Raw genomic sequence first — 14,939 nt, forward strand, 5'->3', positions numbered from 1 at the left:
AACGAGAGATCTCCATTTTAGAGAATAAGCCACATGGTAATCAATGAAGGTCAGGAAGAGGTTTTCCTTGAAGGCTGAGGTGTTCCTTTGCTGCCGCTGGTCTTGTTCAAGATAATCAGTGCTAATAATCGGGCAACAGCTATACACAGGTTTGTTTACATTCTCCCCAGAAATCACATCCCCATTTCTTCAACCCTGAAGGGCTTTTCACTCTCCGCAATGAACTGTTGCAACAGGGAGCACTTGCGAGCACAGGAATTTGACCATCGCCTCTGCTCGCTGTGGTGGCAGCAGGACCTGGGGAGGGGACAAGAAGGACTTCATCCACCTCTGCTCCTCCGTGGTTGCACAGAGGGACCTCAAGGGGCCATCCCAAAGCACCCTCAAGGTAGAGACTCAGCACCCCAGCTTGTCTGGTCCCTCTGTCACCAGTCTCTGCAGAGCTCATCTAGTGACAACCTTGAGCGTCCTTACTTATATCGTCCCCAGACAGTGCAAATAAAGAGGATTTTAGACTTCAGCCCAAGCAGGGACGTTATTCATTCCCGACAAGCTCACTTCTCCCTGCATAAAACATATAATCCAGACTCAAATCAAAGCAAGGTCAGCGCAGTGGCTGGCCAGCCTGTCTCTGGGGGTTAGTGTGTTATTTCAAAGACAAATCAATCTATTTTTCCTCTCCCTCTTCATCTGAACATTCGCTGCTCCTCATTCCTCCCCATCTCTCTCTGTGGCTTTCATTACTGCCTTGAATTTCACGAGGAGGGGAGCTCCCCCTTCCCGGGGAACACGGACAGACCTCTTCTCCCTGGGGAAGGATGCAAAATGTCAGCCTCCCGCCCAGCCCCTGGTGCTGCTCATTCAGAGCCTGTAACCAGGTACATCAATAATTCACCGCACGCTTTCCTGAGCCCGGCCATTTGCTGAGCCGCTACCACCGTCAGTCCCAGCTCCCCTCCTGGCTTTGAGGCTGTTTGGTCGGGGTCTGCCTGTGCTGTAACCCACCGAATCCAGCCCTTCTGTCCCGATCGCTGGTGTTATTCACAGCGTGCTGGTTTTTCATGTGGGTCAAACCATTATATTTTGAGTTCCTGGCTAGAAAATTTACGGACCAAAGGGGCTGGAGTGCCCGTGGCTCTACACCACGGTTAGACAACAATGCAATACAGTATCATGGGAAATTCTTTGGGTGCCAGCCCAGTCAGAAGCCCAGATTTATTTTGCAGGTGCTGTGGGGCAAGAAATCTGCTTTGCTGTTGCTAGAAACTAAATTCAAGAGCTCAAACAAAGAGCCGGAAAGGGATGCTGCCAAGACGTTCACCACGGTTTTCCTGGCACCTGTGCTTAGTTCTGTGGCAGACAGGATAGGGGCTGGTAGGCACCACGTCTCAGCCCAAGGGGTTACCACCTCCTCAGCTGCTCCCACCTGCATACCTTCACATCTCCTCACTCCCCACTACGCCCAAACCCCATCCTCAGCAGAGAGATTGCCTTTCCCTGGGGTCTTGCCCTCCCTTGGATGCTCCCACACCTCTCTGAAATTGCTTCGACTCTGAATAGTCAATATTGGGTCCTCACTAACACTGCCTGAGCCTTGCAGTGATGACAGCAGAGCTCTGCAAGACGCGATGAGCACCGAGGAAGTCTTCTGATGACTGATGAAGACATATGAGAGCAGCAGAAGCGTTATTGCCCATTAACGACGGGAAAATAGCTACGGTGCAGGTGGCCACCAAGCTCCTACTCCGGGCACCCAGACAATTTGCTGCTCCGAAGCAGCCGAAGCTGGGTTTATTGGCAGCCAAGCTCCCCGCTACGGCCACCAGCCCTAAGCACTCAGTGGCAGTGTGGTGCGTTCTGCCTTTCCTGTATTGCTGGTGCTGTTCTAATCAGAGGCACGAGGCGTAATGCAGGGGAGTGATGCACCATGCAGCTCCCCTGCCTTAATTCATTCTGAAACAGAGGGACCTGTCACCCAGGACAGTTATCCCTTACCTTTCCTATGGATCAGATGTCCAGGAAGGGGCAGAGACCATTGTCTTAGGAACTATTTGGCCTTGCAAACAACGGAAGACATACCTTGGTTTGCTTGCCCATGGGGTTGAGCCCTGCTTTTAGATTCTTTAGTGCCTAGTAAGGTCTCCAACAAGGTGTAAGATTGAGCTGGAGCTTTTTGCCATCAAACTGTTCCAATTCCCTGTGGATTCCCCACCGACTCATTAGTGCTGAGTTATTGCTGTGCTCCTCTGTCAGCAGGGACTCTAATGAAGTTGCTTTTCACTAGCCAGCCAGTTATTTTATGAAACTTTCCAGCACTGGCAATCTCAGAGACCTCCTTCAGGCGTGACTGCGATTGTCCATGCACTCAGAAGAGAAACACAGGGACTGAAAGGCACTATGTCCCTTCCCAAGCATGGGCTGAGTTTCAAGATCAAGTGCAGGATGGTTGCTTTTACCTGTACTTTGATGCAGGAACAGCCCCACTTGCGTGCACGTCTCTGTATCTGCTCAGGGATGTGTAAGTTTAAAGCAGGGGATGCTCAGGGTGCTGCAGCTTCTCTGTCCTTTGTCTGCTGCCAAGGGGGGCAGCAATCCCCAAGATTGCCCAAGCCATCCTTAATCCTCTCTCCCACACACACAACATTACACTTCTGCCTTCCCCCATCCTCCTAAGATCAGCAAAGTTCTGAGTCTCTCCCTTGCCACGAGGATTCCTGCATCCTTCCAGCAAGTGCATTTGCTGCGCAGGCCAGCAATTAAGCACAGAGGAGCTGCTGGGCAAAGACCCTCGGCTTCCAGGAGAAATAGCTGCGTCTCTCTTTCCCGTTGTGGACTCTAAAAGAACAGAGAAAGTCACTCAGCCCCACGCCGAAGAGCAGCATCCATCCCGGCCGGCCTGGCTGCCACGGTGCTGAGCTCAGCAGAAAGCCGCCCTCGGGCCCATCGCCCCCCTCTCAACCACCAGAGCTCCCTCCCCTTCATTAGTGATGCTAAAATAACTGGGGAATCATTTCGCAGGCTACAAGAGCATGAATAAATGATGGCAAAGCGAGGTGTAAACAACACTCCATCAGCCTTTTACATCAGGTCCGCCCTGGCTTCGGAGACACGAGCGGGTCGCAGGGTCCGGCCGGCTGGGAAGCCGGAGTTGGTCCAGGGCTGGGGTTTGTCCCTCCATCGTCCATCACCCAGGGTCCTGCTGCTCTTCCTGGGCTGACAGTTGATGACAGGTTACACCATCATCCCTTAGCATCATTCCAGCCTTTTAGCTTCTGCAGTTAACACACTTTGCAAATGGGAATTAAATCGTAGATAGCTCAGGGCAGGGAATGGTCTTCTAGGGGAGGAGGGAGGAATTAAACCAGTTAGAAACGCCACACTGAACAAACTTCACTTTTTCAAGGGGAAAAAAAGGAAGCGATCTGTGATGGAGAGAAGAAAACACGTGGATGCTGCGAGCTGAAAAACAATACAGAGGAGGCTGAAAGCTGGATTGATCCAGGCTCAAAGAGAAGCTACAAATCCTAGTGGTGGAGCGTAACTAGAGAGGGAGCAAGGGAGCGGAGGAGCCCAAATCTGAGGGAGGCAGGAGACCCGGGCCTGGGCTGCTGGGCTGGGTGGCCAGTGAGCGATGGGCACACGGGGCTCGGCTGGTTGGCTGGGGGGTGACAATGGGGCTCGGCTGATTGGCTGCCAGGTACAATAGCATCACAGCTGATTGGCTGAGAGGCTAATTGGCCTGTGGTTGATTGGCTGGGAGGCTACAATGGTGCCGCAGCTGGTTGGCTGGGAGGCTACAATGCCCTCTGGCTGACCGGGGCCTTGCTAGCTCCATGGCTACTTGGCTGGGAAACCGCAGCGCCTCAGGGATGATTGGCTGGCCTGCAGCCTCACTGGATGCTAATTGGTCGTTGTGGCCTTAATTACCGCATGCTGATTGGCTGGCTGGGGGAAACAAATAAGCCAGTAAACCCCAGCTTTTGGTGACAGTCAAATCATTCCAATTTATAATGTTTCTCCAAGCTCAGGCAGTGTCAGGTCCATCGCTGTCACAGCCGCATTGTCCCAGGCCGCGCTCCGCAGCGGGTACCAGGAGCTGGAGTTCGGATGCTCGGAGCACCTGTGCTGGGTCATTCCTTACCCACCCTTTCAACAATTTATTCCTAAGCCATTTCCACAGGCACATCCATGTGAAAAAAATAAAGGGGGGGGGGGTATTTTCCAGCCTTGAATCTCTTCCACAGTAAAATCTGACAAGCATCATTAATTCAGCTTTTCTATTATAGCTTTGTAAGGGCCCTCATGTCAGCTGGGGAGCTGCCTGCCCTGGCTCAGGGTTGGTGTCTTTTAGTAAAATCTTCTTCCTAATGCTTAATCTAAATCTCCCCTCTTTCAGCTTAAAACCGTTCCCCCTTGTCCTACCCTTTATGATGCTCTCTCTCTCTCTCAGAAGATGCTCCACGGGTTCATTCTCTTCCTCCAGCTCCTTTACAAGACTGTGAGGTGTGTTACCCGTGCTGGGTGCCGGCAGAACTCAGCTCTTGGCAGTGCAGCCTGTGGCAAAGCTTTGGCAGAGCCACCAGCAGTGCCGGCACGAGGCTGTGACACTTAAAGCCACCCAACACAAGAGCAGGATGTGGCACAGACGTGGCACATCTGTGCTGTGCCTTCACTTCAGCTGGAAACCAAGTGTTGCACCCAGACATGACAAACCTCCCCTCAGATGGCAGCAAAAAAGGGAGTAGCTTGCTAGCTGCTTTCCTGGGGAGAGGGCAAGCAGATGATCCCAGTGTGGGATCCAGACTCACCCTTGGGCATCTCCTCCAAGCTGCAAATCCACGCGTGTTGTGCTGGTGAGATGTGTCTCTCCTGGGGGTCTTGGTTGGCCTTTGTCTGCTCATACTGGGCTCTTTTCAACCTCTAGATCAAATCATAAGGGAAAAAAAAAAAAAGAAGAAGAAAACTGTTCCCTCTGTGCCATCATCTATTGACAGTGAGCAAAGACGGGGTAGAAATGCGCAGCACAGAGAAAGAGTTGTTTTGTTCTTGTATGGTGACTGCTGGATTGTGCTGGAGGGGGACAAACAGGGGAGGTAGAGCCGTGCAAAGCTGTGCCACGGTGGCACCGAGAGCACCTGTGGCACCAGGCTCAGCACCTGGGTGAGAGCCTTGATGTCCCATGGGGCCAGGGCTCCAGCTGTGCCTCCCCCTAACCCCTTTGGACCCACCAGGAGGGAAAGAAGGAGCTGGGATGGGTCTGTTGCAGGGCAGCAGATGGCTAGAGGAGAAACTTGGAGACTTAGGAAGGAGAAGAGGGGTTATGGGGGAAGCAACAGGTTAGATGAACCCGTTGAAAGCACCTTTACCCAAAAGGCAAAGAGGTGACCCCACCTTCTGTCCCTGGGGACTGCTTTGGGGTGACTCTCCTCTTTCTCTGCCAACAGACCAAAGACAGGACATGCCAAGCAACAGGGCTTTGAAAATCCAGGGACTGGGCTCAGTCCTGCTGGTGGCCCAGCCAAGGCCTGTGACACGATGCTGGGGAGGGAGATGGGGGTGAATGAGGCCGACATCTGACGCATTTCTTCAGCCCCGTCTTTGTCAGGTTCCAGCACCGGTGGCCATGGAGGGGATGGGAGTGACTGGGGCTGGCTCCTTTCCGCGGCTGTTTCTCTGCTCTGTCCCATCTCCCTGGGCACTGCTGCATCGAGATGTGTCTGGATGCGCTCACCAGCGATGTCAGCAAGTTGGCCAGAGCTGGAGGCAAGCTCAACAGCCCTTGTTCCCCAGCTCCTAACCCACAACGGAGATACTGCTGTCCCCAGCCAGCACCCTTCACCCTCATCCCCTAGAAGCAAGAGGGGCCCGGCTGGGCTGGACTTGGGGGTCAGAAATGCAGCCGCCTGCAGTTATTTTGCCTAACAACAGTGATCTCTCTGTATATTTTCATTCTGTTTTCCTAGGCTCAGCTGCCTCCTCAATGAAATGTTTCCAAAGCAGCCTGGCTTGGCAGCAGGCCAGCCCCGGCTGCCAGATGAATGGGTGGAGGAGGAGGGACCCATTCCTCTTCTTGACACAGCATGGCTGCACAAGAGGCCTCTGTTGACATTAGGACTGGCTGTTCCCCCTTTCCTGAGAGGCTGTGCCTGGCCTTTGGCAGCAGCAGCACACAGGGCCAAGGATGCAGGCTGCATGCGATGGGGACTGGGGTCTGTCCTCCTCTGGAGCCATGGTACAGCTATGGACCACAGGGTCCCTTGGCGCATCCTCCTCCAGGGTGGTGGCACAGCCACAAACACTGGGGTACCACGGCACATCCTCCTCCAGGGTGGTGGCACAGCCACAGACACCAGGATGCCACAGCACATCCTCCTCCAGGGTGGTGGCACAGCCACAGGGAAGCACTGCCAGGACCAGAAGTCAGCCCCAGTTTCTTGCCCTGCACCCTCCTCTGCTGAACCAGCCCCCCTGGCAGCTTAGCACTCCTTGGAGCTCTCTGACTCCTACTGACAGCGTTACTCACGCAGCCATCAGCGATGCAAAGAGCCTATTAACTCCCCCAAAACACCTTTCCTGTGCCCTTCTCAGAGGAAAGCTCGCAGCGCTGCTGGAGCGCGGACACCAACACAGGTTTTGAAGACCTCTGAGTCTCCAACACCTTACGGGGGGGGAGTGATACCATGGAGGCGGGTGGGGGGAAGCAAGAACAGCATCTCCAAACCCTTCAGGACAATAACATGGAGCAGCACCAGCCTCACCCTAAACCTTGGCCATCATGCAGACATACAGGACTTCAGCCAAACGGTGTCACAGCTCATTCTCGCACCTCGATTTCTCTACCCAAAGCAAAACACCAGCCCAAGTCTTCAGAGCTGGAAACTCGTCTGCTGTGAGGTAGCCAAACCTGTGAGGTAGCAGTGCAGCACGGTGCCACTGGACTAGCCACCCAGCACCAGACGTGATCCCGCTGTCACTGCTAATTGCAGATCTGGTCATCAGGAAAGAAACACAAATCGGTGTGTCCGGCTCATCTCAATGTCACCTACTTGCTAGGGACACCTTTACGAGCCGTACAAGGAAAGGATGTGTAATGAAAGGGCTGAGAAAGCACCAGAATGCAAAAGAAAGAGATAAAAGTCGCCAGCATCCTTCCAGTCTCACCTCTCAGCCCTGACACGTCCTGCTAGGGACGAGCTGCTGCAAGCCAAGGAGCAGAGGCTGGGTCAGAACTGCACCCAGCAGTACGCCACAGGGACACAGCCGCCGTGGGGAGAGGGGTCTGCCTGGGAGTAGTGGAAAAGAGGCCAACCACACATCGATAAGATGAATTAGTTGTCTCAGCAGCACCAGCAAAATGAGCGAGAGGAGCGGAGCCCGTGAGGCCCGGCCTGCTTTGTTTCAATTACAGCAGCTGCCAGAAGAAAAAGATAACCTCGATATTGATGGCAGGAGCAGCAGACAGAGGTGCCCTTGTGGGCTGCTGGGAGCAGGTAGAGGAGGAAGGGGGAGGAGGAGGGAGGGAGCAAGAGAGATGGAGGAGGGGGAGGAGGGTCTCAGTCAGCGCTCCATGGGAGAGCCTGCCTGGCTTCCATGAGATGGTGAGAAAGATCTATCTGATGCCATTGCCCTCATCCTCATGAGGAACAGCTTCTCTCCACCCTGGCTTTTGTGCTGGTCGCTGGAGAGAGCATCCCCCCCAACCCCAAGAGGCAAGGCAGAGGGGAGCAGCATCACAAGATACGGGGTGGAAATCCAGCTCAGAGCATCATCAGCAGGACACCGCAGCATGGCAACCGCATAACACTGAGCAGGAAAACCATCTCTTGCTCCCCACTCAAGCTGTGGGGCCCAGAGAGGAGACAGAGGCTTCAGGGAAGGCACTGAGTGAGGCTGCGTGGGGTGGTGGATGGAGCTGAACAGAAGAGCTACAGGGCTGAGACGGTGACGGGGCAGCCTGAGGTGCATGCAGCCCTGGCTGCCTGGAAGGTACACAGCATCCAGCTGCTCGAGAGCTAGGCAGCCCCCAACACCGAGCAGGGACTGGGGACAAGATGCCCAAGATGACCTTGAGCTGCAGCAGCAGCTCAGGGGAGGCACCTCAAGATCACACCTTCAAACCAGAGACCGAGGTGCTGAGGTGAACTTCCAGCTGGCAGCGCAGGGTTAATGCCCTGCCTGGGGGCACTGAGCTCTTGATTCACATCTTGGCAGGGGGTAACCAGAAGGTAGGAAGAGAGGGAGTCTCTTTGGTCTTCAATCCCTTTACCTCCAGGCCTCTGCACTGGGGAATGCACCAGCTGCTGCTTCATGGGGTCCACATCCGGTTCCAATTCCCCCCTGACCCAAGCCAAGAGAAACACCCAAGACCAGCCCGGCACTGAGCCAGGCCCCCACGCCCTCTATGGGGATGGGGTCCCACCAGAGGCCAGGCTGAGCAGGGTTCACTTCACAGAGGTTTTATTCATAGCCTGGATATCCACACCATCCTCCAATCTTGCTTCTCGCCCAGGAGAGACCCCAGGATCCTCACCCTCATCCTCCCCGGGCTGGGAGCCCCGGATACAGCCCCTCGATCTCCAAGAGGGGACAAGGCCACCACCTTGCGGCCACCCATCACCACTGCACATACTTGTGTGCAAGGCCACGAGGGTCTCCAGGATGTGACTTCTCTGGGGGGTACAGGGTTTGGACCATGGGGAGCTGCGACCTCCCACCACTCCTAGTGCCTTCATCCCCTAGGATCACATCCTATGGGGCACACGCTGTCCTTTCCCTTGGTCCCCAGACAGGACACCCAGAGGTGCCGGGACACCCAGAGGTGTCAGGACAGGCAGAGCGCGCTGGCAGTGCTGCTCCCATCCCAGCTCTGGCCCCTCCAACCCTGCCCTGCTGCTCCATGCGGTGTCAGCCAGCAGTGACCGGGGACCTCCCGGTTTGCACCACAGGCTTCATTGAGCACAGAAAGGCAGGCGGCAGCAGAGGAAGGATCAGAACTCAGCCCTGCAGCTGAAAACTCAGCACCTCTGGGTGTCTAAGGGGGATTTTTATCCCTGGTCACAGCGTGGGAGTAAGACCCACCTGGGGGATGCTGGAGGGGGCTGCTACACCAATGCCGCTGCTGACCGGCAGCCCAAAACAAGTCCTTTTGTGCCTCTGGGAAGTGACTTGGTATGGTCTGCACACTACTGCGTTCTGTGAGGCTGCCCAGCCTGGCTTAGTGCTCATCTCCCTCCTTCTGCTTCTTCCCCTTATGATGGGGCTGGCTGTGGTCTCCATGGTGGCCGTGAGCATGGGTGGCAGGTTTGTGGTCCCCACTCATGTCTGTGGCTCTCTCACTGCTGACTTCGTGGTGGCGATGATGGAGGGGGTTGTGCTGGTGGATGGGGGTCTCCGACTCCTTCTCCTCTTGTTCTGGAAGTGGGCTCAGGGTTGCAGGGATCTCTGTGGTATTGTTAGCCTGGGGAAAATAACACAAGGGTTAGTGTGCTATGGGAATGCTCGCATGGACCCACCATGACCCTGTGAGCGCGCCTGTGAGCTGGGATGAATGCAAACCAGCATCCATCACACAGAAAGCTGCGTGGGTCAGAACAAAAGCTCTCCAGCCCCAACCCAGGGCACAGGAAGGACAGGAAAAACTGGGGCACACAGAGCAAAAGCCTCTCTACCTCCATTCCTTGAGTCAAGCTGTATGTGGACTAGGAATTCCTGAGCCAAGAAGTGACTTGACATTTAATATTTTAATATTTCTAGATTGATTTTTCTCCCAGAACACGGCTAATCATCTGCTGAGCCCAGAGCTGTGTTCCTTTCTTCGGTCCAAGCTTGCCACCTCTGGGTCCACTGCCTGCCCCTTTCTTATATCAGAACAGCCAGCAATCCTAGTTATTTTTCCCAGATCTGGGTTATGACCTCTTTAGTCCCCTGTTCTCAGCCTGAAAGCTCTGACCTATTTAACCACCCTTATTCCAGGCCTTTCAGCACCTTCCCTCTCGACCACGGACGAGGGCAGCTGCCAACCCAGAGGCTGCCCCCAGTGTGAAGTTAAAGTTGGTTTTTCTCCTGACGTGCAATGCCAGAGGAGAGAAGGAGCCCAACTCCAGCAAGCACCCCTGTTCCTTACCTCTTGGGTGGTGTTGGGGTAGAAGGAGCAGTTGCCACAGAAGTCCTTGCTGTGGGTGAAGCGGATGGCCGACTCCACGTAGGGGAAGTGGAGGAAGCTGTAGGGAAGCTGGATGTGGAAAGCCAGGCGGCCACACCTGCAGGGAGAAGCCAGGGCACAGCCTAAGGTGGGGGTCTTGGGTGGGGCTGTCACGTCCCACTTAAGAGAGCTCTTTGGAATTACCAGCACGGTGTCAGAGCAATACAAATTGCTCAGGAGGAGGGTGCAAACGATATTTTACTGAACAAGGTGCATGGCCTGAAACAGTGATTTCAAACAGTCAAACTACCCAGGAGAAGCCATGGCACAGCTTGAGGAGGGGATCTGGGGGGCTTTGGGAAGCCCATCAAATGCTCTGGAACCCCCCCCCCCCGAGAAGCCTCAGCCCAGATGGAGGACACTCACCGGTCATAGACAAGGAAGTCATCCTTGTCACCTCCCAGGATCTGCCAGACATCTGGCTCCTCGGGCTCTGGCTGGTAGACGGGGACACCCGGCGGAGCTTGGCGCTTCAGCTCTCCAAACATGACCCGGGAGAGTGGTGCCTTCTCATTGACGATCATGTAGCGGACATCAACCGTGCCCTGCCGGGCCAGCCGCTCCCGCAGGCCCCCGAGGCTGCGGGGAAGGAGGCACTGGGAGAGGGCTGCCAGGCTGGGGGGCTGCCATACATCCCCCAGCACGGTGGGGCTGGCTTTGGGGTAGGGGGAGCAGGGCTCACCTGTGGGCCTGCTGCAAGCAGAAGTGTCAGCTGGCCTTCAGCAGGGCCACCACCGTCACCTGCCCTGCCGCTTCGGCCATGGGGCTGAAGCCGTTGACGCTCCATGCCGGAGCCTCCTGGCAGAGCTGGCTGCTGTTGGCTGCCCCTTCGGGGTCCGAGGCCAGCCCCAGCCCCAGCCAGGTGGCCAGGGCTAGCACCAGCAGCCTCATCCTGGTCCCCCGGCCCTGGCAAGGGGTGAATGGGGTGTTAATGCTTCACTACCAGCCTCAGCTCTACCCTCTGCCCCGGGGTTCAACCCAAGAAGGTCCTCCCAGCTCCACTGCACCCCCAAACTGCCTCCCCATGCACTCCTCAGGGCAGACAGAGACTGGTGGGCAGTACCATACTGGTCCCAGCACAGCACTGGAAGCTGGGACACCCTTGACATGGGGGTGAGGGGAGGAGAAAAGGGCAGGGGAATTGGGGTGTCCAGCTCCCGGTGAGCTGCATCCTCAATGCTGACTTTCACGAGCACCAGCTGTGACAGGCAAGTGCCCCAGTCTGCTCCAGTGGCAAGGCACCCACTTCGTGCATTATGGGGGAAAGGTCCTGATCCCCCTGTGGGCCTTCTCCACCTCCCCAGCCCCCAAAGCCAGACCCTGCCATGGGCAGCAGTATTCTTGCCCCCAGGGGTGGGCAGGGATGCAGCCTCCATCATCCTGGCCACCAGCAGGGAGTTAGGGGGACAGGGATGGTTTCACCTTCAGGTGACCTTGAGAATCCTTGATGCCCCACAAAGCACTTGAGGGGTGCACAGAGCCTTTAACCCCCCCTACCCTAATATCTGCCTGAAGCTCTTCTTCCCACAGCCCCCTAACACGGCCCCTTCCAAAATACAACGCGGCCGCCCAGGACCCAGCATATTTAATGGACAGAGGGAGCACACCGGACCCGGGGTCAATGATCCACAGAGGTGGGGAGGGAGCAGGGGGCTGTGGGGTCTAATCAGGACAGATGTATCCCAAATCCCCAGCCTTCTCCCCCCAGTAAAAACAAGCCCTCAATACCGCACTTCTCACCGACGTCCTCTGGCCAGACTTTACTCCCAGCCCCAGCAGCTCTTGGCAATGTCCAGCTGGCCCTGGTCTCCCATTTATCTCCTGTCCTCTCTCCCCGCCCAGAAGGGAGGAGAAGAGCCCAGCTGGAGCAAGCGAGGACTGCTCCCCAGCCACCACCGCCTGCCTTGGGGATGGCAACAAGGCAGGCACTGTCCCCCTTAGTGACACGAGACTTCAGGGTCCTGCTGCCACAGCCCAGCCAGAGCCGTGCTGGGACAAAGCGGTGCCTGGTGCTGGAATGGTGCAGAGGGTGCCAGGCAGTGCCACAGGGAAAAGACGGGCATGGCCACTCAAACCCACCCCACAGGAGGGCCAGGAGGCAATACTTGCAGGACCGTGGAGTGACATCAACAGCGCCATCCATACACAAGGTCCTGGGGGAGCCCCACTGCAGCCTCTGTTACCCTGCAGACAAAAAGATGGGTGCCTACCCTGCACCCCTGAAGTGCCAGAGACCCCTGCCCCACAGGGTACCACCTCAGAGGCCATGCTGCCCCGCTGCACAGTGCCACAGCCTCTCTCAAGCTGTGTTTGGACCCACAACGGGCCCCTAGCACCTAGATCTGTGCCTCCTGCCTGGCCCCGCACCAGGGCGGTTGTGCTGGTGTGAGGAGCTGGTGTTCCCTCGAGAAGTCACAGAGCCAGTAGATTCCTCCCCCAGCCAAACAAGAGCCGCACACGGACATCTCTGCAAATATTTGAGCTGTTTATCATCCCTGGGCTCTGTACAAAAACATGATAAGGCAGGGAAGGGCAGGAGACACAGGCACAACCAGGGCAGCGACGTGGTCCTGGACACATGGGGAGAGGGAGATTTGTGCAAAAACAGCCACAAGCAGCAGAGAGAGAGAGGTTTGCTGCTGGACAGCTAGAGGGGCTTGGAGACACCAGCAAGGATGTGGGGCCACGGGTTGGGATTGGGGAGCAGGCACAGAGTCAGCCTTGAGCAAACCCGTCCTGTGACCAAGGCCAGACCCCCAGGCAGAGCTGCCACCCCCCATCTGCACGCTGCTCCCCAGAAGGTCCCTGCCAGGTACCCTGGGCACTAGAAAGCACCCAGCACTGAGCAGGGGCACGTATCCCTCCTGCACACCCTGTCCCAGTGGGATTCGGGGTGGCAGGGAATGACCCAGCACAGACACAAGCCATTTCATCGCGGGTCCCAGGGGACACCTAGCCTGGCAGACAGTTCACAGAATCATTGAATTACAAAATCTTTAGGCTGGAAAAGACCTTTGAGATCTTCAAGCCCAACTGTACCTGTTCACTACTAAATCATATCACTAAGCACTTTATCTACCTGTCTTTTAAACACCTCCAAGGATGGTGACTCAACCACTGGTTCTCAGCCATTCCAGTGCCTGAGAATTCTTTTGGTGAAGAATTTTTTCCTGCTTTAATCTGAACCTCCCCTGGCACGACTGGAGGCCGTTCCCTCTCGTCCTATCACCTGTCACTTGGGAGAAGAGACCAGCACGCACCTCGCTACAACGTCTTTTCAGGGAGTTGTAGAGAGCAATAAGGTCTCCCTTCAGCTTCCTTTTCTCTAGGTTAAACAAACCCAGTTGCCCAGGATGGCATCCACTGGTCCCTCCTGCTGAAGAAGCTATCCCATGGCAAGTGAAGTTGCTTTCCAGCCACTGATAAAAGAAATAATCCCTAATACAAAACGTGGAATATTTTGATTCAAGCTACAGTAGAGTTAAGTTTTGTCAAAGAAATTGTGGTTGGTTTTGAAAGTTAGACAGAATTCCCCTCTGACAACATGTTTTCTTTTAGGCAGTGTTTTTCCCACTGCTCCTTCTTCAGAGGCGATAATGTCTTGCGTCAAGTATGATCCGTGCTGAGCAGATGTATCTTCTGCCATCACCTCTGTTTGGAGTTTTCTTCCTATCTCAAATGCAAAGCCAGGCAGAGCTGGAGCCAGCTCCAAATTAGCAAGAGTCTTGACAGTTGTGAAGTTCAGAGTAACATTAAAATTAGACCTTGGAAAGCAATAAAATAAGATTTCTGGGGGAAATTATCCACATGCAAGTGGGAAATATGTCGTGCCCACAGCTCTCGTCTTGCTACAGGATTGATGGAGATCACTCCCTCATGCTGCCCAGCCCTGATGAAGGATGCTTGGTTTCTAGAACTCCAAAGCGAGCCTTAGAGAGTTTTATTTATATTGCATCAGGAACAGCATGGCCAGCAGGCCCAGGGAGGTGATTCTGCTCGTGGTGAGACCGCACCGTGAATCCTGTGTTCAGTTCTGGGCCCCTCGCTACAAGAAGGATGTTGATGCTCTGGAGAGAAGAGAAACAAAGCTGGTGAAGGGGCTGGAGAACAAATGTTATGAGGAGCAGCTGAGAGAACTGGGGTTGTTTAGCCTGGAGAAGAGGAGGCTGAGGGGAAACTTTATTGCCCTCTACAACCACCTGAAAGGAGAGTGTGGAGAGGAATCATAGAATCACTAGGTTGGAAAGGACCCACTGGATCATTCCCATCAATCACTAAACCATGTCCCTTAGCACCTCATCCACCTGTGCCTTAAACACCTCCAGGGAAGGTGACCCAACCCCCTCCCTGGGCAGCCTGTTCCAGTGCCCAATGACCCTTTCTGTGAAGAATTTTTTCCTAATGTCCAGCCTGAACCTCCCCTGGCGGAGCTTGAGGCCATTCCCTCTCGTCCTGTCCCCTGTCACTTGGGAGAAGAGCCCAGCTCCCTCCTCTCCACAACCTCCTTTCAGGGAGTTGGAGAGAGCAATGAGGTCTCCCCTCAGCCTCCTCTTCTCCAGGCTAAACACCCCCAGCTCTCTCAGCCGCTCCTCATAAGGCCTGTTCTCCAGCCCCTTCACCAGCTTTGTTGCTCTTCTCTGGACTCACTCCAGAGCCTCAACATCCTTCTTGTGGTGAGGGGCCCCGAACTGAACACAGGATTCGAGGAGTGGTCTCCTCGAATGTCCCTCAGCACCTC

The 14,939-nt window shown here is 55.3% G+C and overlaps 1 protein-coding gene across 1 annotated transcript; it reads right to left on the minus strand.

The window, feature by feature from the left end:
* Positions 1-8,440: 8,440 nt before the first annotated feature.
* Positions 8,441-12,082, minus strand: LOC138723646 (selenoprotein Pb-like). The gene is made up of 5 exons (XM_069862924.1): positions 11,946-12,082; positions 10,884-11,107; positions 10,568-10,780; positions 10,124-10,259; positions 8,441-9,457 (listed from the first exon to the last, which is right to left on the minus strand). Exons 2-5 carry the CDS (start codon positions 11,090-11,092, stop codon positions 9,215-9,217), a joined length of 801 nt encoding a protein of 266 aa, XP_069719025.1. The 5' UTR covers positions 11,093-11,107; positions 11,946-12,082; the 3' UTR covers positions 8,441-9,214.
* Positions 12,083-14,939: the final 2,857 nt, after the last annotated feature.

This window comes from Phaenicophaeus curvirostris, chromosome 8, assembly GCF_032191515.1.
Source record: "Phaenicophaeus curvirostris isolate KB17595 chromosome 8, BPBGC_Pcur_1.0, whole genome shotgun sequence".
Taxonomy (NCBI): Eukaryota; Metazoa; Chordata; class Aves; order Cuculiformes; family Cuculidae; genus Phaenicophaeus; species Phaenicophaeus curvirostris.